The sequence below is a fragment of the Rhinatrema bivittatum genome, chromosome 12 (assembly GCF_901001135.1).
Source record: "Rhinatrema bivittatum chromosome 12, aRhiBiv1.1, whole genome shotgun sequence".
Taxonomy (NCBI): Eukaryota; Metazoa; Chordata; class Amphibia; order Gymnophiona; family Rhinatrematidae; genus Rhinatrema; species Rhinatrema bivittatum.
Window position 1 is genome coordinate 64,652,952 of NC_042626.1, and position 25,941 is coordinate 64,678,892.

At 41.1% G+C, this 25,941-nt stretch overlaps 1 protein-coding gene across 1 annotated transcript in view; it reads right to left on the reverse strand.

The window, feature by feature from the left end:
* Nucleotides 1–25,941, reverse strand: part of LOC115074071 (autophagy-related protein 16-like) — an 83,042-nt gene that overhangs the window by 35,770 nt on the left and 21,331 nt on the right. The window contains exon 2 of the mRNA XM_029573185.1: nucleotides 19,528–19,631. Coding sequence (XP_029429045.1) covers nucleotides 19,528–19,618 — 91 coding nt within the window. The 5' untranslated portion in view covers nucleotides 19,619–19,631. The remainder of the gene's footprint in view (nucleotides 1–19,527; nucleotides 19,632–25,941) is intronic.

Genomic DNA, 25,941 nt, shown 5'->3' on the forward strand with positions numbered 1-25,941 from the left:
ATCAGAAGGTATCCTTTTTTTGTTGTCAAAACCTCTTAGGATGGTATTGGAGAGTTTAAGGAGGAGGGTTTCAGTGCTGTGGTTTTTTCTGAAGCCGAATTGGGAAGGATAAAGAATTTTATCATCGTCTAGATGGTCGTTGAGTTGTTTCAATGCCGCCTTCTCAAACATTTTTGCAAAGAAGGGTAGGTAGGTTTAAATCGGGTGTGAGGAAGCACAATCTTTCTTGAGCTGTTCTCTAAAATAGCTCCATTGCATATGAGGCAGGATATGTTTCAAAAGATGGTGGCATTCTGGTCAGATAACCTCATAGAAGTCTGGTCCTTACATTCCCTTTCAGCATATTCTGAGAGGACACACTGGCTGCTAAGGCAATTAGTACCGTTTTGCTTAAGAAATAATATGGCATTTAAGGCAAAACATGATGCGTGGTTGCCTGTTCAGTGGTCTCATTTCAGATTGCTTCTGGAACCATCAAAGGAACAGGCCACGAGAATCTTGCTTTGGATATGAGTTGACGGGTGAGTTTGTCATCAGCCAAATCACCCCTTTTATGCCCAGTTCATTTGTTAAGGGCTATGAAGTACCCCCCCTCAGGTTCCACTGTATGTCTGCCACCATTGGAGGTGGGGTAACTGGCACACAAGATAAAATCCCCATGCACCCCCAGTGAGTTACAGGTTCCTGGGTATCTGGGGATAGACCCTGTGCCCTGGCTATACCAAATTTTGGTGCACATAGCCTACTTGGGTTCTCAAAGGAGTCAGAATAACAGCCAATGGATGAAAACAAGCTTTTACTTAACAAAAAGAAATAAAAATATGAGTTAATTTCACTTAGCGATAGATCATCAAAGCATATTCAGAAGTGTTGCGATTTTTAATTAGACAATCTGTCTGTTCTCTTTTCCTAGATTGAGACACTGAAGGAAGGCAGGCTGCTGACAGATTGTCTAATTAAAGATTGCAACACTTCTGAATATGCTCCGATGGTCTATTGCTAAGTGAAAGTCCCAAGCAGTGTAAGTGGCAGCACAAATTGTCCGGTTGCCTGGGTTGAACTCCTTCTCCTGATGAAGCATCTCAGGGTGACACAAAGGACCCTTTGTGGAGAGGCGTTGTTTACAATCGGGCCAATGAAGAGTTCTCACTTGCAGTTCGCAGTCACAGTCACATAGTGGAAACGCTGTTTGTGTGGATATAAATATCATCAAGACGATTCAGTCCTGCACCGGACCATTGATTGACTTAAGAACTGTGGTTTCCTGCTAAATTCATATTCTAAAAAATAGTTTGGTGTTATTTCATTGTGTTTAAATAAATGTAATATAATAGTTTTTGCAAAAATAAAAAAAAAGATTGTTATTTATTTTTGCTTTAATTGCTAAGCTAAATCTACACACGTGTTTTTGATCTGCTATTTTGGAGTATATTACCACCGGAACACTTAATTGTATATTTGCACTGCCTTACTTTTATCTCTCTCTCTAGAGAGAGAGACAGATCTATCTATATCTCTATTACATGCTATAGTATGGTCACTACAAATATAAATGCTATAGTGTAAGTGCACAACAACATATAGAATATAAGAACATGCCACACTGGATCAGACCAAGGGTCCATTAAGCCCAACATCCTGTTTCCAACAATGGTCAATCCAGGTTACAAGTACCTGGCAAGCATCCAAACAAACATCAAATACATCCCATGCTACTAATGCCTGTAATAGCAGTACCTATTCCCCAAGTCAACTTGATTAATAGCAGTTTATGAATTTCTCTTCCAGGAACTTATCCGAACCTTTTTTAAACCCAGTTATACTATCTGTACTAACCACATCCTCTGGAAACAAATTCCAGAGCTTAATTGTGCATCGAGTGAAAAAGGAATTCTCTGATTTGTAGGGATGTGAATCTTTTTTGATGATTTAAAATATCGTCCGATATATTTTAAATCGTCAAAAATTGTTAGAGGCGCGATACAATAGGAATTCCCCCGATTTATCATCAAAAATCGTAAATCGGGGGAGGGGGGAGGGGAAGGGGGAGGGCGGGAAAACCGGCACACTAAAACAACCCTAAAACCTACCCCGACCCTTTAAAATAAATCCCCCACCCTACCAAACCCCCCCAAAATGTTTTAAATTACCTGGGGTCCAGTGGGGGGGTCCCGGTGTGATCTTCCACTCTCGGGCCACGGCTGCGTTAGACATATGACAGGGCAAAGGTAGCGCCGGCGCCATTTTGGTTCCTGTCCCGACGTCACGAGCGCAGGAGATCGCTCCCGGACCCCCGCTGGACCCCCAGGGACTTTTGGCCAGCTTGGGGGGGCCTCCTGACCCCCACAAGACTTGCCAAAAGTCCAGCGGGGGTCCGGGAGAGACCTCATGCACTAGGGCCGTATTGCCGTATTCCAAAATGGCACCAGCCGTACGGCCGTATTGCAATACGGCCCTAGTGCATGAGGTCTCTCCCGGACCCCCGCTGGACTTTTGGCAAGTCTTGTGGGGGTCAGGAGGCCCCCCCAAGCTGGCCAAAAGTCCCTGGGGGTCCAGCGGGGGTCCGGGAGCGATCTCCTGCGCTCGTGACGTCGGGACAGGAACCAAAATGGCGCCGGCGCTACTTCTATTAACGCAGCCGTGGCCCGAGTGGAAGATCACACCGGGACCCCCCCCACTGGACCCCAGGTAATTTAAAACATTTTGGGGGGTTCGGGAGGGTGGGGGGATTTATTTTAAAGGGTCAGGGTGGGTTTTAGGGTTGTTTTAGTGTGCAGGTTTTCCCGCCCTCCCCCGATTTAAAAAAACAAAACCGCGACGATCAGATTCCCTCCCCCCCCAGCCAAAATCGATCGTTAAGACGATCGATCACACAATTCACATCTCTACTGATTTGTTTTAAAATGTGCTACTTGCTAACGTCATGCAATGTCCCCCACTCTTATCTCGAAGAGTAAATAACTGTTTCACATTTGCCTATTGTAGACCTCATGATTTTATAGACCTCTATCATATCTCTCCTCAGCAGCCTCTTCTCCAAGCTGAACAGGCCATAACATTTTTATCCTTTCCTCATAGGGGAGCTTTATCATTTTGGTCGCCCTTCTCTGTACCTTCTCCATCGCAATTATATCTTTGAGAAGCGGTGACCAGAATTGCATTCAGAACTCTAGGTGTGGTCTCACCATGGAGCGATATAGAGGCATTATGACATTGTCCATTTTAGTCACCATTCCCTTCCTAATAATTCCCAACATTCTGTTGGCTTTTTTGACTGTTGCAGCACACTGAGCTGATGATTTCAATGTGTTATCCACTATGATGCCTAGATTTTTTTTTTCTTGGATGGTAGCTCCTAATATGGAACCTAACATTGTGTAACCATAGCTCGGGTTATTTTTCCCTATATGCATCACCTTGCACTTATCCACATTAAATTTCATCTGCCATTTGGATGCCCAATCTTCCAGTCTCGCAAGGTCTTCCTGCAATTTATCACAATCCTCTTGTGATTTAACTACTCTAAATAATTTTTTGTCATCTGTAAACGTTTGATCACCTCACTTGTCATTAGGGATGTGAATCGTGTCCTCAATCGTCTTAACGATCGATTTCGGCTGGGAGGGGGAGGGAATCGTATTGTTGCCGTTTGGGGGGGTAAAATATCGTGAAAAATCGTGAAAAATCTAAAAATCGCAAAACCGGCACATTAAAACCCCCCTAAAACCCACCCCTGACCCTTTAAATTAAATCCCCCACCCTCCCGAACCCCCCCCAAATGACTTAAATAACCTGCGGGTCCAGCGGCGGTCCGGAACGGGCTCCTGCTCCTGAATCTTGTTGTCTTCAGCCGGCGCCATTTTCCAAAATGGCGGCGGCCATAGACGAACACGATTGGACGGCAGGAGGTCCTTCCGGACCCCCGCTGGACTTTTGGCAAGTCTCGTGGGGGTCAGGAGGCCCCCCACAAGCTGGCCAAAAGTTCCTGGAGGTCCAGCGGGGGTCAGGGAGCGATTTCCCGCCGCGAATCGTTTTCGTACGGAAAATGGCGCCGGCAGGAGATCGACTGCAGGAGGTTGTTCAGCGAGGGTTCCAGCGCCTCGCTGAACAACCTCCTGCAGTCGATCTCCTGCCGGCGCCATTTTCCGTACGAAAACGATTCGCGGCGGGAAATCGCTCCCTGACCCCCGCTGGACCTCCAGGAACTTTTGGCCAGCTTGTGGGGGGCCTCCTGACCCCCACGAGACTTGCCAAAAGTCCAGCGGGGGTCCGGAAGGACCTCCTGCCGTCCAATCGTGTTCGTCTATGGCCGCCGCCATTTTTCGGCGCCATTTTGGAAAATGGCGCCGGCTGAAGACAACAAGATTCAGGAGCAGGAGCCCGTTCCGGACCGCCGCTGGACCCGCAGGTTATTTAAGTCATTTGGGGGGGGTTCGGGAGGGTGGGGGATTTAATTTAAAGGGTCGGGGGTGGGTTTTAGGGGGTTTTAGTGTGCCGGCTCACGATTCTAACGATTTATAACGATAAATCGTTAGAATCTCTATTGTATTGTGTTCCATAACGGTTTAAGATGATATTAAAATTATCGGACGATAATTTTAATCGTCCTAAAACGATTCACATCCCTACTTGTCATATCCCTTTTCAGATCATTTATAAATATATTGAAAAGCACTGGTCCAAGTACAGATCCCTGAGGCACTGCACTGTTTACCCTTTTCCACTGAGAAAATTGACCATTTAATCCTACTCTGTTTCCTGTCTTTTAACCAGTTTGTAATCCACGAAAGGACACTTCATCCTATCCCATGACTTTTTAGTTTTCTTAGAAGCCTCTCATGAGGGACTTTGTCAAATGCCTTCTGAAAATCCAAATACACTACATCTACAGGTTCACCTGTTTATTAACCCTTTCAAAAAAAATGAAGCAGGTTGGTTAGGCAAGACATCCCTTGGGTAAATCCACATTGACTCTGTTCCATTAAACCATGTCTTTCTATATGCTCTACAATTTTGATCTTGAGAATAGCTTCCAGCCTTCCACTATTTTTCCTGGCACTGAAGTCAGGCTCACTGGTCTATAGTTACCTGGATCGCCCCTGGAGCCTTTTTTAAATATTGGGGTTACATTGGCCACCCTCCAGAAAAACTATGAACACTATAGCAGCCTATTGAATGAAACATCTGAGGTCCCAAATGAAATTCAAAACACTTCCTCCCAAAACAGTCTCCAGGAAAATGCAATGTGTGTGTGAGAGAGAAGAACGAGGAAGAAGGGAGGGAGTGAGAAGGGATTGGTGCCTGCCCTGTGTAAATGCCCGATTGAATGGGAGATTAGAGAGGGGGGAGCAAGACTGGAGCACATTAGGGACACCTGTCTTCCCCCACCAACTCAATTCAGATCTTCCCTCCTTTGATTGCAAATTTCCCATTTTTGGAACCTTCCTTCCTTCCCCCATATCCTTTCAATCCCAAATCTTCCCTCATCTGAGCCCTCTCTTACCTCTTTCTCCCTCTTCCCTACCAGATTCCTGATCCTCCCCCATCTTTCATCACCAATTCTTCTCATTCTTTCTCCAATCCCCTTTCCAACCCTCTCCTCATACTGAAGATCTCTTTTCCTTATACAATAAAAACAAAGTAAATTCCACAAACAAAAGCAAGTTTAGAAAACTAGTTTTAAAAAAATGTAATATAACAGATGGAAATGTTTGTCAAAATACTTTATAATTTTCTAATTCTTGCCTTAGATCTTCTGCTCCCCGTCTGACTTTATAGGAAAGGGAAGAGGGTGATAGCATCAATAGTGCTCCTCCTATGATGTGCAGCAGGATGCCGCCGCTTCTTCTGCCTCATGGTGCACCAAACTCAGCCAGATTTAAAGGGCCCGCAATAGGAAAAGGCCCTCAAAGCTCCCAGATGGCGTTACCCGGCTAGCCCTATAAAAGGGCCTCTGCTGACTCTCACTCACTGCCTCAGCAATGGGTCACCTGCATCCTAAGCAGTGGTGAGTTGCTGCATTGTGGATTCCTGTGCCTGCCTGCCTACCTACCTGCCATCTAATCTCTTCTTCAGCTTGCCTGCCTGTCCCGTTTCTCCAGCCTGCCTAACTTGTCCTACTTAACCCAGCCTTCCTCGGACTGTTTCTCAAATTGATCTTATCCTGGTCCTTCTCGTCTGCCACCTACCTTTGACCCTAGCCACTACCGGGAACTCCCTCCATACTACTTAACATAATGTTGCTAAGTTATTGTTAAATGTAAACCGTGGTGATGTATTTTTTACGTACTGCGGTATATAAAAACCCTTAAATAAATAAATAAATAAAGACTGCCACGTAAGTCCAGCTGGCCCCTGGAACCTGAGGGCTCAACCTAAGGGGAACAGAGCTGGTACAGGGGAAGCCATAGACCAGTCTCACATCAGCCCAGTCCTGCCAACTGTTAGGGAGGATCTACAGCACCTTCCTTGTAGGTTGAGTCAACCTCCCCACAACACCAAGGGTCCACAATCCTAGGGGCAGCAAAACCTAAATTCACCACTGTATTTTCCCCATTATGATTACCTCAGATCTTCAGCAGATGTTCTGGCTCCGTTTCCTTCCAACTCAACTGGCCTTCAGGCAGAAGCTGTGATCTGCATTGCCAGCCTATTAACAGGGTTTCAAGCAGAAGAAACCCCTGTCTCTGTGGTTGTGTTTTTAACTTTTCCTTCTCCTGGCTCCCTCTTTCTAGTCCACTTCTTCATCAAATTGTGTCCCTTGTTGCAAAGCACTGAAAACTGCTTCTCCTCCTCCAATCATTTCTTTTAATTTCTTGGTGCAAGCAGCTCTATTTTATAGAGAAAAAAAACAACTAACCCAGAAGCAACTTCTAACGGGCTCTTCTCTCTCTCCCCCTCCCCCAGCATGTGGTAGAAAAAGATCTCAACATTTAGTCAGTACTCACGATTGTATGTTAGATAGCAGGGTCAATAAGCAGGCTGAATTAGCCATAATCTGTGGATGATGTCATCCAGCGGCACCAAACAAAAAAAAAAATAAAAAACCCAAGGAGGAGAAGTTCAGGAAGTCAAAACGAATCTTCTGGAATGTCGGCAAAGAAGATGGTAAGCTAGGCAAGTAGGATCAGCTCATGTCAGTAACTGACATCCATGACTGTTACTATTGTCTGGGCCCAGACCATGATCAGCCAAACCATCCAGCATGTAGCACAATGTGCCAGAGGACCAGAGCGGCTAAAATAGGGGAGCTGCATCAGGCCCAAGATACTGGCAAAAACCAACATAGAATACTATGAGAACAGGTCTCAGAGCAGGAATCTTGGGTTTTCTGAGTGCCTAAGAGGCCAGAATTCAGGGTGATCAGAATCTGCATAATGATTTTCAGCCCCAATGAGGAATTAGACCTACCCAAAATTGAGCTGGATAGAGCCCACAGATCACGTGGCCACCCCCATGGAAATGCTTCACGCAATATTGTGGTTTGTTTTTATAAAATTAAGAGAGAAAATCATCTCGCTTGCCAGGAGATTGAAGAGCCATCAAATTGAAGCATTCCAAGACCTCCCTCCTATAACGATTAGGAAGAGTAGAGATTTGAGAGACATAATAGCTGTTTTGCAGAAAGGCGATATAAAAAATACAGTTGGCTCTTCCCATTCGGCTTCTATTTTACCATCAATGGGATTTCACCATATGTTAGCATGATAGAGGAGGCCAGTAAGATTTTGGATGCAGTTGGTCTACTAACTCAGAAGCAGGCCCTGGGATAATCACCAGCGCAGATGAGGAAAGGTCAAGCAAAGTGGCAGCAAGTGCCTAGTGGAGGAAAGAGGCTGAGGAGACAAAAATCAGGAGGTTCCTCATCATCCAAAGAAACATTCACCTGATGGGTTGAGGATAACCCACATGATATTAAATTAATGATTGTTTGAGGGATCCATATTACACAAGTGGGCTAATAGTTAAAGCTGTTTTCTTGAGATCTGACTTACAGGATTGATTACTATTAATATATAAAACTGTTTTAATGTGTTACAGTATGTTGAAGAGGAACTAAACTTAAGTTTTCTATGGATGGGGGGGGGGGGAGGGGGGGGGGGTCTGTATTTCTTGAATTAAGTTACATTGAGTTTGATGCTGTCATTCCTCAAGAGGGAGTGTTTCCACCAGTTGGAGTGGGGATAACTACTTGGGGACAGGGTTTGTGGGGAGGCAGGTAAAGTGAAGGGGCTGGGAAGGGTTGAGCTTTCTCTATAAGGCTTTGGTCTTACATGGTTCTGTTTCACCAGAGGACATTCTGGGGGGATCACGCTATGGAAGTTAGAGAGGTATATGGGGTTTATAATATTGTTTGTCCTCATTGTCTCTTGTTCATGTTTATTTTTATTTGAGATGGCTCTATTGAAAATATTATATCCCTATTATGTTAGAACCCTCCCCATAAGAGAATAATGCTGAGAGAAGTAGATCATTTGAAGGTGGATATTATATTTTGTCAAGAGACACGTCTATACAAAACAAAAATGAGTGCATGTTAAGGTCTGGTTCTTATCCACAGCAATTTTTTGTATCCTCTACAATTAAGAACAAATATGGTGCGATGGTTATCCTGTTCTCAAAATATTTGGTGGTTGACATTAGATCAATTATTAGAGACCAAGAAGAGTGGTATACAATAGTGAAAATAGGATTGCATAACGAGAAATGTATCTTGGTAAACTTGATGCACCCAATACAGCTCAGGGCTCTTTTTTGATTCTCTCTCGAAGATTCTGTGATTAGGAATCAGGGCATCTTAATGGAGGTTAATTTAACTTTATGAAATACCCTTACCAGGATAACTCCACAGGGACAAGAATACCTTTGTGACAACACAAATTGAAGAGCTTAATCTAGATCGGGAAATGGTAGATATTTGAAGGTTATGCAACCCATAACCATACTTTTTTTCCCAAAGTACATTCCTCATACGCAAGGATAGATTATTTCTTAGTGAATAAATACCTGGTCACACTAGTCTTAGAGCTGATATTGGCCAGTAAACCTAGTCAGATCATGCCCCAAGTTGGATAAATGAGAAATGTACTGGGGGACATACAGAGAGGCATTGTTGGAGAATAAATGATAGCCTGCTGAATGAAAGAATTCACTAAACTGGAAGCTAAAATCTGGGATTATCTCCACATTGACACAGGCGAGATTTCACCAGTCACTTTATGGGATTGTTTAAAGGTGGTTACAAGGGGTAAACTCATTTCATGTGCCTCATTTCTTGAGAGAAAGGGAGATGTTAAGGCTACAGTTATTACATCAGATAGCTTAGCAGGAATTAAGACATAAGAGAACACCAGCTAAGTTGATGTTGGACAAAATTACTTTTGTTAAGATCTGAATTCAATACTTTGGAACTAGCAGACAACTCATAAATTGGATCTGGTAAAACAGGAGTATTATGAATTTGAAGTCGATTGTTGGCTAGAAGGTTGAAAGAGAAAATGACAAAACCAAATCCTATAAATTAAAGATAGGCAGGGTAAGCTTGTTTATAATGCTCAGTACCATCAGTGAGCGTTTCACTCAGTACTATGGGGAATTATATGTTCCAGATTAAACTATAATCAGACAAATTTATAGAAGCTTATTTGGTGAAGGTGACTATACTGGCACTGTCTAAAGAAACCAACCACAATCAAGGTGGCCCTCTATCAGAAAAAAAACCCAAAACAAATACTTTGAAAAGTGAACCTTTACTCTATTGGCTGTCTAAAGAAAAGCTATAATAAACTGTAAAAATGAGCAGAGTTGATTTCATACTCAGTCATCATGATATAGGTACCATCGAGGTTACCAATGATCTTGTAATCATTAACCGCCACCAACACTCCTCGTTTTCTTGACATCAAGTGAGTATCAACATAATTTTTTGGAATTTGACAAAAATGTAATTTTTGAATGCATAAACTGATATTACATGAAAGGTTTTTAGGTTTTGTTTTTTTTAATTAAAAACATGGTGTTGCACTTTGCAGTTCAACTACAAATGTTCAAGCAAACTGGACTTTATAATATCCTCCTAAAATCAATTTAACTTCATGTGACAGTTCCAATGTGGCCAGGTTTCGAAAAAAATCCTTCAGAGGATACTACAATGTCCTTAATGTTAATCAACCACTATATAATTCATGTTTCTCTGCCAATATATATTTTTTTAAATCACTTTCAAACTTCTCCTCCTGGCTATAAGGCAATCAAGGGCATGGGTCCTGCCTACCTAAACAGTCATCTCTCTGTTTACTCTCCAGCTCGCTCTCTTTGTATACTTCCCACTGGTAGTACCTGCCCCAAGGAAGTGCGACTTGCTAACACAAGAAAAAAAAAAAAAAGACAAACCTCTCTGGTTCTGTCCCTTCCATCTGGAACTCCTTGCTAATGGTCATCAGGCTGGAGGAGACCAACTTTCATTCTGGAAAAAAACTAAAAACCTGGGTGTTCCAGGAGGTCTTTGGCCCTTTAACATAGATCATGGGCTCTTACTACGTTTCTTTCTGTTATTATTGATTTTTGGTTCTCCCTTCACTCTTAAACTCTTAGGGGCGGATTTTAAGAGCCCTGGTCGCGTAAATCCGCCCGGATTTACGCGAGCAGGGCCCTGCGCGCCAGTGCGCCTATTTTACATAGGCCTACCGGCGCGCGCAGAGCCCCGGGACTCGCGTAAGTCCCGGGGTTCTCCGAGGGGGGGCGTGTCGGGGCGGTCCCGGTCGTCGCGGCGGGTACGGGGGCGTGGCTACGGCCCGTGGCTGTACGGGGGCGTGGCCGCGCCCTCCGTACCCGCCCCCAGGTCGCGGCCCGGCGCGCAAGAGGCCCGCTGGCGCGCGGGGATTTACGCCTCCCTCCGGGAGGCGTAAATCCCCCGACAAAGGTAAGGTGGGGGCTTAGACAGGGCCGGGTGGGTGGGTTAGGTAGGGGAAGGTGAGGGGAGGGCAAAAGGAAGTTCCCTCCGAGGCCGCTCCGATTTTGGAGTGGCCTCTGAGGGAACGGGGGTAGGCTGCGCGGCTATACAAAATCGATAGCCTTGCGCGCGCCGAGCCAGGTTTTTAGCAGATACGCGCGGCTCCGCGTGTATCTACTAAAATCCAGCGTACTTTTGTTTGCGCCTGGAGCGCAAACAAAAGTAGGCCTATTGGCGGAGTATGAAAATCCGCCCCTTATTTTGGTTTTATGTTGATAAATTGGCCTCAGAGCCCTGTTATTCTGTAATTCACTTTGAACTCACTTGCTGGAAGAATGTGTAATAAACGATGATGATAAAGAACATGGACAACTAATCTTCAAAAGAAGGTGAGTGTTGAGTGAAATATGAATATCACACTATATCAAAATCACTCTCACTAATTTCAAGTGTGAATAATCTACTTTAATAGTTATAAGAAATTAATCATGCTGTCTGTAGCAAACCTCTGATGGCTTGGGAATTATTAGAAAGCGAATGGTGAATAAAACGGAAAAATGTCATAATGCCTCTGTATCGCTCCATGGTGAGACCACACCTTGAATATTGTGTACAATTCTGGTTGCCGCATCTCAAAAAAAGATATAATTGCGATGGAGAAGGGCGACCAAAATGATAAGGGGAATGGAACAGCTCCCCTATGAGGAAAGACTAAAGAGGTTAGGACTTTTCAGCTTGGAAAAGAGACGGCTGAGGGGGGATATGATAGAGGTGTTTAAAATCAGAGATCTAGAATGGGTAGATGTGAATCTGTTATTTACTCTTTCAGATAATAGAAAGACTAGGGGGCACTCCATGAAGTTAGCATGTGGCACATTTAAAACTAAATCGGAGAAAGTTCTTTTTCACTCAATGCACAATTAAACTCTGGAATTTGTTGTAGCTGTGTTTAAAAAAAGAAATGGATAAGTTCTTGGAGGAGAAGTCCATTACCTGCTATTAATTAAGTTGACAGCCACTGCTATTACTAGCAATAGTAACATGGAATAGACTTAGTTTTTGGGTACTTGCCAGGTTCTTATGGCCTGGATTGGCCACTGTTGGAAACAGGATGCTGGGCTTGATGGACCCTTGGCTTGACCCAGTATGGCATGTTCTTATCTTCTTAATTTATATTTGATTTCTAGCAGATTATAATCATTTGATCTCAATGGATGTATGATGTCCTTTATAAGTTTTGTGTTTGTTTTTTTTTTAAGAGATTTTTTTAAATTGAAAATAAAATTTGTTTATTTCTAATAAAATCTTGTCAAAATTAAGAACATAAAGTCATTTTCTAAATAGTGGGATTCTATGAGATATGTATAGACATCTTAAATGGGATCTTTATCTTAGATGCAATGGCACTGGCTGTTAATGATGAACATCCCATGGACAGGTAATGCCATGCGAGTAGTATATAGAACATAACGAATATCTATAGACCTGTGAGCCTGAATTCAATGCCGGGAAAACAGAAACTTTAAAAGAACAAAAAATCGCAGAGCATATAGATAGAAATGGTTTAATGGAACACAGCCAGCATGAATTTATCCAAGTCTTGCCTCATAAGACTGCTTCTTTTTTTTAAGTGTTTAATAAATATGTGGATAAAGGTGAGCCAGTAGATGTGTATTTGGATTTTCAGAAGTTGTTTGACAAAGTCCCTCATGAGAGGTTTCTAAGAAAACTAAAAAGTCATGGGATAGGAGCAGATGTCCTTTCGTGGATTGCAAACTGGTTAAAAAGAGAGTAGGATTAAATGGTCAGTTTTCTCAGTGGAAAAAAGTAAACAGTACTTAGACCTGTGCTTTTCAATATATTTATAAATGATCTGGAAAGGGATATGATGAGTGAGGTGATCAAATCTGCAGATGACAAAATCATTCAGAGTTAGTTAAATCACATATGGATTGTGATAAATTGTAAGAGGATCTACTCTCTAACTCAAAGATGAGCAGAGAAAATTATATGGCTTTACTAGTAGCATTAAATTCATTGATTCATCAGAGAACTAAAAAAAAAAAAAAAAAGCCTATCAATATAGGATAAGGTGGGTAAACTCATGGCTAAATGATCCAGATTAATGTTGGTCCCAAGCACATATCTGTGCTGAAAACGCCATCAGGCAATCAAATCAATTCTAATCGTAAAATACTTGAAAGCTTTTGGCAGTGCTACGTTGAATTTTATTCCTTTGGTGGTTGGGATTCAGAGAAGAGTAGAAGATTTTGTGGAAAGCTGAGATTGCCAAAGTTTACTGAAGAGTATCTGGGCTGGTTGAATTGACTCATTAGTAAAAAAGATCTCTGTGGGTATCTGTTGGGCAAGATCTCTAAAAGCCCCAGGGCCAGATGGGTATAGTGCAGAATATTTCAAGATTCTCTCTGATGTTTTAATAGATCCCTTGCATTTGGTATCTCAAAAAAACCCCCCAAAAAACTGTTAAAGGTGAATATCATCCACATAGTAATTTAGTACATATAACAGTTATACATAAAGCGGGAAAGATCCACCTTCCCTGCCCCCTATCATCCCATTTCTTTGTTGAATTTCGATCAAAAGCTGTTATCCAAGATACTGACTGATCATTTGGCGATATTACTCCAAGATCATTAAGCTGGGACAGGTAGGTTTTGTTAGAAGGCGCTATGCTTTGACCAATGTAAGATTATTCCTTGCAGTTATGATCCTTTGCCAGGGAAGTGGGGAGCCTTTTCTGGCGGTCAGTTTTGATGCTAAAAAAAGTGTTTGATAGGGTGGAATGGAATTGTTTTATGTATTAGATCATATGGGTTTGAGGGTTTATTTTCTTAATGCAGTGAAATTACTATATTAATAACCCATTTGGCTTAATTATGGTAGATGGTATGCATTCTGATTCTTTTCCTATATACCATGGGACAAGGGAGGGTTATCCACTATCCTTATTTTTATTGAACTTGAAGCCGTTGGAACATATTCAGATTTCAAAGGCAGTGAATGGGAAACAGTTGGGTACTATGATGGTTAAATATGCGGCTTTTGCTGATGATATTTTGTTTTTTCTTATGGATCTGTTTTGTTCACTGAAGGAATTGATGGCTATCTTTGGTAAATTTGGAATATTCTCTGAGTTTAAATTAAATGTTGATAAGTCGGAGGCTCTGGCCTTTCCGGAATCTATTAATTAGGAATGGAAAGACCAGTTTCCTCTGATTGGAATGATAGTACCATTTGCTATCTGGGTTTACAAGTGTCCACCGATCTGTCTGCCTTATATGAGCTTAATATATCTAAATTACTGGTTGTCAAAGAAAATATTTTAGCTTGGCAAGATTTACTGCTATTTTTGGGAGAGAGGATTAATATTTTCAAAATGGTACTATTTCCCAAATAGCTGTATGTGTTTCAGATTCTTCCGATACAGATCAAACAAAAAGATGGAAGTAAGCTGGACATGCTGCTTAGTCATTTTATTTGGCGGGGGATGAAGTCAAGGATTTTACTTGCCTGGTTGAAAAGAGATTGGGCTCATGGTCAGATGGGAATTTTAGATTTAGTGGTTTACAATCGCGCCAGTATTTTGAGAATAGTTACAGACTGGTTAAATGAGGCTTCAAGCTATGTGAATAAACAAGGAGAAGAGGCATTGACATCTCCCACTGATTTAAGATATATATTACATGCTCAGTCCACAATGTTTCCAAAGGAATGGTCCAAAAGTCTACCGATTGCCCCCAATATGTTGGACATGGTCCAGATTGTCTGAGAAGGTGGGGACTTATTTACACTATTCACCCTTGTTGCCCATCCAAGGCATTTTAGATTTTTCTCTTTGTTCAAGTTCAGTAATTCTTTTTATTAGGGATTTCCAAGAGTACTACACAAATATGGCAAGTTTTGAATGAAGATGGTCAGCTGCTCGCACTTCAGAAGTTAAAGGAGCAGTACGAGTTGAGTGATAGAAGTTATTTTTCCTATTTTCAGCTTAGACATTACATTTCAACCTTGCCCAGGATGAATCTTCAGTCTTCAATATGGGAGTGGATGACTTCCTTCAATTCGAAGATTTCAAGTGATTGTCCTTCTCTAAATTGCATAAAGAAAAGCAAAATTATATCCAGAGGATACTTTGACAGTCTCAACTAATAGATGGAACTGGGATGGATATTTCTGGTTCAGCCACGTTACACGCTTGCTTTAAACATCTCAGGTTTATCCACTAATATGTAAATTAGGGAGGAAATGCAATACAAAATGTTTAAGGGCGTGCGCACATGTCACAACATATAGCTTTCAAAGTGCAAATTGCAGCCACAGAGATCTGTGAAAAATGTAATTTAGACGTCTGTAACCTCTGTCATGCTATTTGGTCGTGTCCGCCAATCAAGCGGTTTTGTGAAAAAAAATAAAATAGGGGATTACTTGGGGACACTGCTGGATAACACTATTCCAGTACCACCTGAGCTTTTCCTTTTTGAAAGATTTCCGCTGTTATTTTTTCCCGGCATGGGTGGATGTTTATTAATCTAAAAGGCCTGTGCCCTGGGAAAGAAGGCTATTGTGATGCATGGAGAGGCAAGGACACGTCATTTTGGCTTTGGAGGAACTTGCTTCATATCAATATGATGCAGATGGATTACATGATGTCAAAGTCTTCTCTCAGGCATGGAAAAATATTTTTGGCTGTTTGGGGAAACCACATTCCAATTTTGTGCCTTCGCGTGCGAAGTTTGATGTGGTTCTGAAGTGAATTTGTCATTACGCTGGATTTGTATAATGGGGAGGGAGAAAGAGGGTGGGAGGTGGATACATGCCTGGCATTGTATTTCTGTGCTTGTTATTCAATGTACATTTTTGGAATATTTGAGGAAAAAAAAGGAACTTTTGTGCTCTTTTGCTTGGTGTGAATAAGAACCAAATGCACACCGAGTGCTGAGATTTTGCAGTGTTCTTAATACAAATGTTTAAACATAAAGGCTGGAAATGAAAAAAAGAGGGTGCATGGGGGTAACCTGCATAGAGCAGTTGTTAATACCCCTTAGCAGAAGACATGAGGATTACTACCCTTAACAAATTAGCCCTAACGCTTTTGATGCAACTGCAACATTGCTCTCTGCTTAGATAGCAGGGGGCAAGAGGGGAATTGGATTCAGAAGATAGCCAACCCCAAGCCCCGACTTTTACAGTCTGGGCTACTGATATGCAGACATCACAGAACTGCTTTCACAGTCAATTCCAAAAGCAAAATATGTTCAAGCAGCAGTGTCTGCATTATCAAGAAGGCTGCTCACCCCATAAAAATGTTGCTAGCAGTAATTTTGTTATGGGTTTGACAGTTGCTTGGTTTTGATTGTAAATACCACTACCCTAATATAAGGCTTGGGGGTAACTGGCACGGAGCAGCAGTTACTACCATAAGAAACTTGCTGGGCAAGTACACAACATAGGGAAACAGCCAGCAGCAGCCTTATATATTGTCAGAGGTCAACATGCAAGAGAGTTTGTCCAGCTAACTTTGGGGCAGATGCAATATCATGCACTGAACCTAGCACACAGGTTAATGAGCGCTTGGATGTGCACAGCCCCTGATGCAATAAGAAGAAGATCAGCACGTCCAAACTCACATGTAGCTAGTAGCGCTCACCACATTTAGATTCCATGTAGATGAGGCTATTCGTTATTACCCCACCATGCAAACAATCCCCGTGTGTCCAAGGTGCACTTTTTAAGCCATCAAATGTTCCACCTGCCCAATGCAGGCTTAAAGTCTTCCCGCGCATCACAGGCTCAACTTAAAAACAAAAAAAAAAAAAAAAGCTTTTCTGTGGTTCCTCCTTAAGAAAGCAGCACCATGCAAAAAAAGGCTCGACCTTAAAAAAAAAAAAAAAACAAAAACAAACTGGGGGTGCACAATATACACGCCCAGGGTTGTATATTGCCCGTGCATATTATGCCAATAATCAGCTGCTGCAGGATAAAACAGATGCTTATAAACTGAGCATCCATTTTGGTAACCTACACACACAGGGCACTTAATATTAATCTATTCTCTGCTTCACTTACTGCCAATTGGTCCATTCACTGTCATGTGCCTGATACGAAAGAAGTGGCATGGCTGTTTACCTGGCTAGCACTAAAGAAATAGCGGCAGTTCAGCTTGCTCTGTTTTCTATTTTTGATGTTCTAGGGCCTAGCGTCATATTTCAGTGTTGTCTTTCCTATTTGAATCCTGGGATTTAGTGATGCTAAGGCATGGAAAGTTTGCTACATAGGTTCTAAGTGCCTTTTTGGAAGTATTTTGGGTTGCATTATGATGTGCTTGGTAGTGGAGGGAATTTGTTTAACCTCTTATTTATTATTTGATTTATATTCCTCCTCCCAATGCAGGGGGCTTAGGGCCCTGCAGCCAACACAGCTCCTCCCCCCACAAATAAAGAAAAAAGTAACCAGGGGCATTAATAGACCTCCACCCCATCCCAGGGCTCCATTTGAGGTGGCCCTGCCCAAAAAGAGTTAAAAATTAGAAACAAAGTGCTGCAACAACAACACTTCCTCTTGCCCAAACCCTCCCCCCAGGCCCTTAGTTAGCCCCCATCCATATAAATAGGCTGGTAGTGGCCACCAATGTAAATTTTGAAGAGGTGGAGGGGGCCAAGTAGCAGCCCCACCCCAACCCTTGACCTTGATCCTGTCATGCGATGGGACAAGGCCTGGTTGACACCATTTTGGAAAATGGCATTGACTGGGCCCAGAACTAGGGGAACCCCTGGTCCTCATCACTGAACACCAGTTCAGTGATGAGGACCACCATCACTGGTGTTCATCACTGAACACCAGTGATGATTTTAAGGTAATGGGGTGTGGGGAAGGTCCAGGGGGAGAGCAGCTCTATAGGCCTACAATTTATATAAAAAGATGGAGCTGAGGGCTCACTGTTTGGGGGGGGGGGGGGGGGTCATCATAGTCCAGTGCCTTTTTTTTATTTTTTATTTTTAACTTGATTTTGTGGGGCCGATTCAAATGGTGGCCCTGGGTGAGGGTGGGATCTGTTAATATCACCAGTGATTTTTCTTTTTTGTATGTGAGGGGTGAGGACAGCCAGGAGTTGAAGCCAGGAGCCAGGAAGAGAGGAGTGCATCTGGCAGCCCTGTAATCAGTTCTTTTCCTGAAGAACTAATTATCAGGAGGGAAAGACTGAATTCTGCTCTCTGAGGAAATAGAGATAGACAGCTGTTCTTGCTTCATAGCCGAACTACATGTAAAATCCCAACAAGGGACAGATGAGCCAGGAGCTGAAAGACTTTCTTTCCAGCAATATCCAAGCCCAAGAACACATGGCTGGATCACCTTCCTAAGAGACTGAGTTAAGTAATATAAACTTTGCACAGAGTATCTTATCAGAGGAGGGAGAAGGTTTATTTCCTTGCCTTTTGTCACAGATTCAGTATCTCATCTTAACTGCCTCAGACTTTCAGCTGAAGTCAATCATAAACCCTTGCCACATCCACATGAAATAGGGCAGGGAAAGAATCTGATGGACCATGATCTTTCTGTAGAAGACTGAAACCAGGCCAGCTTTCTGTTTAGTACCAAGTAAACTATTTGGGGAAACTCCCCAGGAGAGACAGATCTTTCACACACTGCAGTGCTCATTTATTGGTTTGTCGTCATCTAGGCAGCTCCACCCTCAAGGGACTTCTTCATTTTCTTGATTGTTTTTTTCCCCCCACAATTTTGGATTTAGGACAGGATGCACCCTTTACAAACTGGTGACATTGGAGTGGACCTGTTTCTCTCCCCCCCCCCCCCCTCCCTTTTTTTGAATACTCAGGGGTAAAGAATCTTTGAATGTTATGTACTTCATTGCTTTCCCCATTAGTGTGTTTTTTTTTTTTTACTATCCATATGATTATGTTGGTTGCCCTAGCTAACCTGCAATACAGAGTGGGTTTTTTTGCATTGCTTGATTTAAAATAAGAAAAACTGCACGTTTATATTATACTTCACTTTTCCCCCATTTAATATTATTCTGGTTGGATTTACTATCTATTTATTTACATAATACTAATAAAAAGGATTAATTACAGTTTTATTCTGGTGTGATGATTTTATCTGGTCTGAGGTGCCACAAGTCAGAGGTTGTTTGAGAAGGGCACTGAACTGTGATATCAGGGTCACCAAGACCCTGTCTCATCCCCCACTCAGTTTATGAATCCAAAGATAAATCATATCAGTAAATATAATTTCTCATGTGTTACTCCCCACCCCCAAGCAGAGGGGTAATTCATAGTCCGGACCAAGGGTCACCACATATGCATGAGCTGCTTTGCAAAATTCATGCATGCAAATCAGCTGATTGTAATAGGGGTGGATTTCAGGTCTGAATATCACCGCAATAGGGCTATATTGAGCAATATACTCCTATTACAGCTTGATAAGTCTCCCTATAAAATCGGTACCTAAGGCAATGGAGGGAGAAGTGGCTTCCCTCCATAATTAATTAGTTTGCTCTTCAAAATATATCTAATGTATTTTGCATATTAATTGTTTACGTGTATCCAGCAGCCTCTGGTACCCATCCTTTTCACTCCGATCTCTTCTTCCAAGTTCAACCTTTATGTGCAACTTCCAGGTTCTCTCCATCTTACCTCTGCCCCTGCCAATAAAAAGACAACCTGATTAGCAATGCCTCCAAGTACAGGGGACTCTACCATCCAGCCTGAGGCTGGAAAATGTTTCTAGTAATAGTATGCTGACCAGGCCTACTTAAAGGCCTCTGATCTCTACCAGTTCCATTCATCTCTAGATCTAATGCACATACTACACAGCCACCACACCCATAGCAGACTGAGATAGGAAGGTCTTAGGAGTGCCACAGCTGATAGGAACTAACATCGCAAATAGGGTAACAAGAAGGGCGCACATGTAATATCATTACAGAGGTTGAACCCACTTCTTTATGACAAGAGTGGGATGAGCCTGAAGACTACTAAGATTAGGGTAGAAGGCAGAAACTCCAAGAGATTGAGGGAAAAAAATCAGGGAGAGGAGGAAGCAAAGGAGAAGTCAGAAACTCCAGAGGGAGAGGGAGGAATCAACCACCAGAGGAAGGGCTAGCTACTCCCAAAGGAGGAGATTGAGGAATTAGCCAAACCTAGAAAGAAGGAAGAGCCCGTAACCTCTAGGGGAGGGGACAGAAACTCTTGTAGGAGAGAAGTTGGGTAGAATCAGTGAATCGCCAACCAACCTTCTTCCCCCTCCAGAGAATTTAGAGATTGTAGGATCAGCAATAATCATAGAGAGACATCTGCTATTTTGTAAAATAAATTGCCTGTCCATTTACATTCAGTATGGAGGCTTACTTTCAGTCATAAAAGTTGGCAAACTTAGGCTTCAACAACTATTGTTTCTGGAGAAGAAGCCAACTAGTTCCCAAAAGGAAAGGGTTTTGGGGTTCGAGGGGACAGTTTAGAGACCCCAGAAAAATGGAAATGAACTAATGAACAGTGGGGAGTAGGAGCTCTGGTTGCTGGGTCATTAGTCTTTCTTTTACCTACACATTTGGACTAGCCTGATTTTGTATGTGTGTTTGTATATATAAAAGTCTGTGTATTTATGAGGTGTCTAAGAAAATAAATTAAGAGGATCTGCAACTCATGAAGCCACATGGGATAGTTAACATTAGGAAGTGGTATGGGGTGACATTTTAAGAATTTTCATGGGTTTAAAAAAAACCCAAACACAATGTACTGACCCTGGACTCCATCCAATCTGCAAAGGGAGCCTGAGGCATGCACAGAGGATCCAAAATCTGTACAGGGAGCTTCTCACCTGTAGATCATACACATAGATCCCGTACCAGAGGACACGGTTCCTTCTACATGGCAGCTTCTACCTGTCTCTAATACACAAAGATCCCACACCAGCAGTCATCCATTCTGTAAAAGAGGGCTTATACAAGAAGATCCCATGTGTGATCCGAGTTGGAATCCCAGGCATCATACAACAGTGACACTAGTGACTAGATTCCAGCTGCATGCATATTGGGTATTAGAAGGAGCCATGGACAGTCACAATGTTTGAGCTAGATGAAAAGGGGAAAAAAAATCATTGTAGTTGGTAGTGATATGCAATATATTTTAGTCCCAGTAGTGGCCTATTCTGGTTGAGCTAGAAGATCAAAGCAGCATGAGGAAACCACCAGATCAAAAAAAATAAAACCACAACAGGGATATACACAGAAGCAGTCACATTTCAGAAGAGGCAAAGAAGGGCTCATGTCATACAAGTATGGTATATATAATAAACCATGAACATCTATAATTTCTTTATCTGTGGATAGATATTCTTTGAAAATAATATGGAAACTTGAAAATACAATCTACATTAATTATTTCTGATCCTGCCTAAAACAAACCTTCAGAAACATTTGTATTAAATATAGCTAAAAATATGCATGTTGAACCTTTACCCATATTGAAGAAGGGCAATTTTCATACAGCCAATTTAAGTAAGGTAAAAACTCATAATAAAAACTTTGAAAAATATATCAGAAGCAGGAAGCCTTTAAGGGACTCAGACAGATGAGTGAGGTATTAAAGGGGCACTTAGGGAAGATAAGGCCATCATGGAAAGATTAAACAAATTCTTTGCTTTGGTGATTACTAATGAGGATGTTGAGAAGACACCCATTCCGAAAATAATTTTCAAGCATGATAATTCAAATGAATTGAATGAAAATCACCATGAACCTGGAAGATGTACAAGGCCAGATTGACAAACTGAAGAGTATCGAATCACCTGAACCAGACTGTATATACCCCAAGGCTCTGAAAGAACTAAAAAATGAAATTTCAGATTACTAGTAATTTGTAAGCTATCATTAAAATCATCTATTTTACCTGAAGTCTGGAGGGTAGTCATGTAACTCCTGATTTTTAAAAAAGGATCAAGTAATGATCTGGGAAACTATAGACTGGTGAGTCTGAAGTCAATGCAGGGAAAAACTGTGGAAACTATTGTAAAGAATAAAGTCACAGAACATATAGACAGACATGGTTTAATGGGACAAAGCCAGCATTTGCTTCTCAAATCTGATACATTTTTTGAAGGGGCTAAAAAACATATGGATAAAAGTACACCAAAAAATTTAGTAAATTGGTATTTTCAGAAGGTGTTTGACAAAGTTCCCCATGAGAAACTCCTAAGAAAATTAAAAAGTCATGGAATAGGAGGTAAATGTCCTTTTATGAATTGCAAACTGGCTAAAAGTTCGGAAACAGTAGGATTAAATAGTCGGCTTTCTCAATGGTGAAAAGTAAAAACAGTGGAATTCGTCAGGGATCTGCACTTGGACAGGTGCTTTTTAATATATTTATTTATAAATGATCTGGAAAGGGGGAAGACAAATAAGGTTATCAAATTTGAAGATGACACAAATTTATTTAAGTCACAAGTAGATTGCCATATGACTTCACAAAAACCTCTTGTAATGATTATGCAAACTATCTCCAACATAAAATACCATCAAGTCACAATTCTCCAAACGACCACCAAGTAGATAATTCAGAAACTCACCCTACCAAACCAAAGTGGACTTTTCAATACAGTATCATAACTTGAAGTGAATCAGATAATCAATAAAATGAAGCCTGCATCCCACCCACTAGATCCCATCCCAGCTAATACCCTTAAAAAAAGTAAACACTAATCACACCAATAATAAACCACTCACTATCACAAGGAATAATTTTTAAGATGGCAAAACTAGCTATTGTGAAACCAACATTAAAAAATAAAACTGGAAAAATCAGATGACTGGGACAACTACAGACCAATCTCAAACTTACCTTTCATCTCAAAAGTATTAGAAAAAGCAGTACTATATCAATTAGAAAATCACCTGGACGACAACAATATTTATTTATTTATTTAATTTCTTTTACTATACCGATGCTCAAGACTAGGTCTTATTGTACCGGTTTACAATGTAACTGAGGGGAAACCAATTAACATCAAGGTAGGAAAGTAAAGTTACATTAAACAGGGAGCGTAAAACCTGGGCAATGGAAGACAGTACAGAATTTAAACTAAGAAACAATTAGAGAGAGATAAATATATAATCAACAAAAACTATAACATACATAAACATAGATTTATCCTAGGCAGTTATTAGCATGGTATGTCCAGTGGGAGAAGGAAAAGTCAGTGATGGTTGAGGAGATCCTTCAGCGGTAGGCTTCTGTGAACAGCCAGGTTTTCAATTTCTTTCTGAATGTTGAATGGCATTGTTCTTGGCGTAAGTCTTGGGGAAACCAAATTGGTTTGGGAATATTCTATTCCCAAACCAATTTGGATTTAGAATATTGGGGAAACCAATATTGGGGAAACCAAATTGGTTTGGGAATATTCTATTCCCAAACCAATTTGGATTTAGAAAAAAAAAATGTTCAAACTCTGCTTATATCCCTAACAAAACAAGATACTAAAAGGATTTGATCATAATGAATCATATTTACTGGTTCTACTAGACTTAAAAGCAGCATTTGACACTGTAGACCATCATCTACTCTGCCAACAACTAAACAAATTTGGAATTGATGGAAAAGTTCAGAAATGGTTTTCTTCCTTCCTTAAGAATAGAACTTTAAGTAAAATTAAACAACCAAATATCAGACATATTTGAAAGACACAGGAATTCCACAAGGTTCAGCACTCTCGACAACCCTGTTCAACATCTACCTCCTTCCAATATACACTCTTAGAAAATCTGAACATGAAATTTTTCCATATATGCTGATATTCAATTTTACATTCCATTTAATAAAACCTTTGAAAGAACTACAGCAACCTAAACATACATGAGATCTATTCAACAAGAACTCTCTTCTAAAACTTACACTAACACAAATAAAACCGAAATATGGTCAAGAAGAGACAAAAATCTCAAACAACCCACCCTCAATCTTGGACTAGCCAACATTACACCATCAGACGACCTTGGAATACAGATAGATGAAAATTCCAACATGAAAAAGCATGAGCAAAATAATGAAATCTGGGTATTCTAATTTCTAAACCCTCCAAGATTTCTGCACAGACCTACAAACAATATTTTCAAACCTGGACTATTGCAACTCACTTCTGTTGGGCCTTCCTGCAAGCACAATTAAACCACAACTTCTTCAAAATGCTTCAGCAAGACTTCTTATAGGAACTAGAAAATGTGATCACATTATCCCTTCTTTAAAATAGACCTTCACTGGCTTCCAATAAATTTCAGAATCCATTACAAAGTATTATCCCTCATCTTTAATATCATAAACTATGATCCACCTCCTCCAGTAACAATAAAAAGCTACAGCCCGCAAAGAGATCTCAGATCTCAAAACAAAAATTCTTACAATTTCTTCAAATCTGAACACTTATCTAACCCAAGTAAGAATGAATGTTCACAATAGCAAGACCCAAACTATGGAATGGTCTACCCAGAGTGGAGGAGTAGCCTAGTGGTTAGAGCAGCAGGAGACCAGGGTTCTTGTGACCTTGGGCAAGTCACTTTACCCTCCATTGCCTCAAGTACAAACTTAGGGCCTGATTCAAACTATCGCATGCGTTAATAATATTTGAATAAAATCTATTCAACATCTACCTCCTAAACAGTAATAATCAATATTAGATTGTTAAGTTTGAATGTTTTGATTAAAATCAATAGTATTACGATACCATTATTCTAAATAAGAACCTGTTAATACAATATTTTACAGTGCAATCAAATGCAGTTTATGTAAACCATGTAAAATGACGGTATATAAAAAGCATAAATAAATAAATAGAATTAAATTGCATGAGGACCTTGCAAGACTGGAAGACTGGGCACATATGAAATTTAATGTGGGCAAGTGCAAAGTACTGCACATAGGGAAAAGTAACCCACATTGTAGTTGGATGATGTAAGATTCCATATTAGGAGTTAAATAGAATAGCAAATGGAATGTTAGAAATTATCAGGAAAGGAATGGATGGCTCTCCTATGAGGAAAGGTTAGAGAGGTTAGTTGCTATTCAGCTTGGAGAAGAGATGGCTAAGGGGGGATATGATAGAGGTCTATTAAATCATGAGAGAACTGGAACAGTTATATGTTAATCAATTATTTACTATTTTAGATAATAGAAGGACTAGGGGGCACTGCATTAATTTAGCAAGTAGCACATTTAAAACAAATCAGAGAAAATTCTCTCACCAAAGCACAATTAAGCTCTGGAATTCATTGCCAGAGAGTGTGGTTAAAGCAGTTAGTGTAGCTGGGTTTAAAAAAGGTTTTGAGTAAGTTTTAAGGAGAAGTCCATAACCTGTTATTAATCAAATTTACTTAGGGAATAGCCACTGCTTATTACTGGCATTAGCATCAGATTTATTTACTGTTTGTGTATTTGCCAGGTATTTATTTTATATACTGTCGTTCCAATTGAAGATTGTGTTGATCTATAATATGAATGTTACTTTTGTAAAAGTTGCAAACAATAGCTCAACATATCCTGGATTGGTTACAGAATGTTGGACTTGATGGACCCTCGGTCTGACCCAATATAGCAACTTATGTTCTTAAGTGTATCAAATGTTATTTAGCAGAAAGTTAGACGTTCAAAGACCCACTGAGTAGGTATGAAAACTGAACCTCACCAGCTAGGTCTTCAGCTGAATTTTCACAAATTTTGACCAGGCTAGACTTCATGCAGTTAGGGTTTGCTACCTAACGGGTCGATACAGTAAGGCCGCGTTAGAAAGAGTGCGGCAGTGCCGGGCGCACCCTCGTTTGCCGCACGCACAGTTCTGATCACATACCGCTCGATACTCTATTTAAATGGCATGCAAATGCAAGCCGCATCTGCGTTAGGGGAAGCATTAGGCCCGTGCAACCGATTTTACTGTATAGGCGCTTAATACAGCGCCTATACAGTATCCTG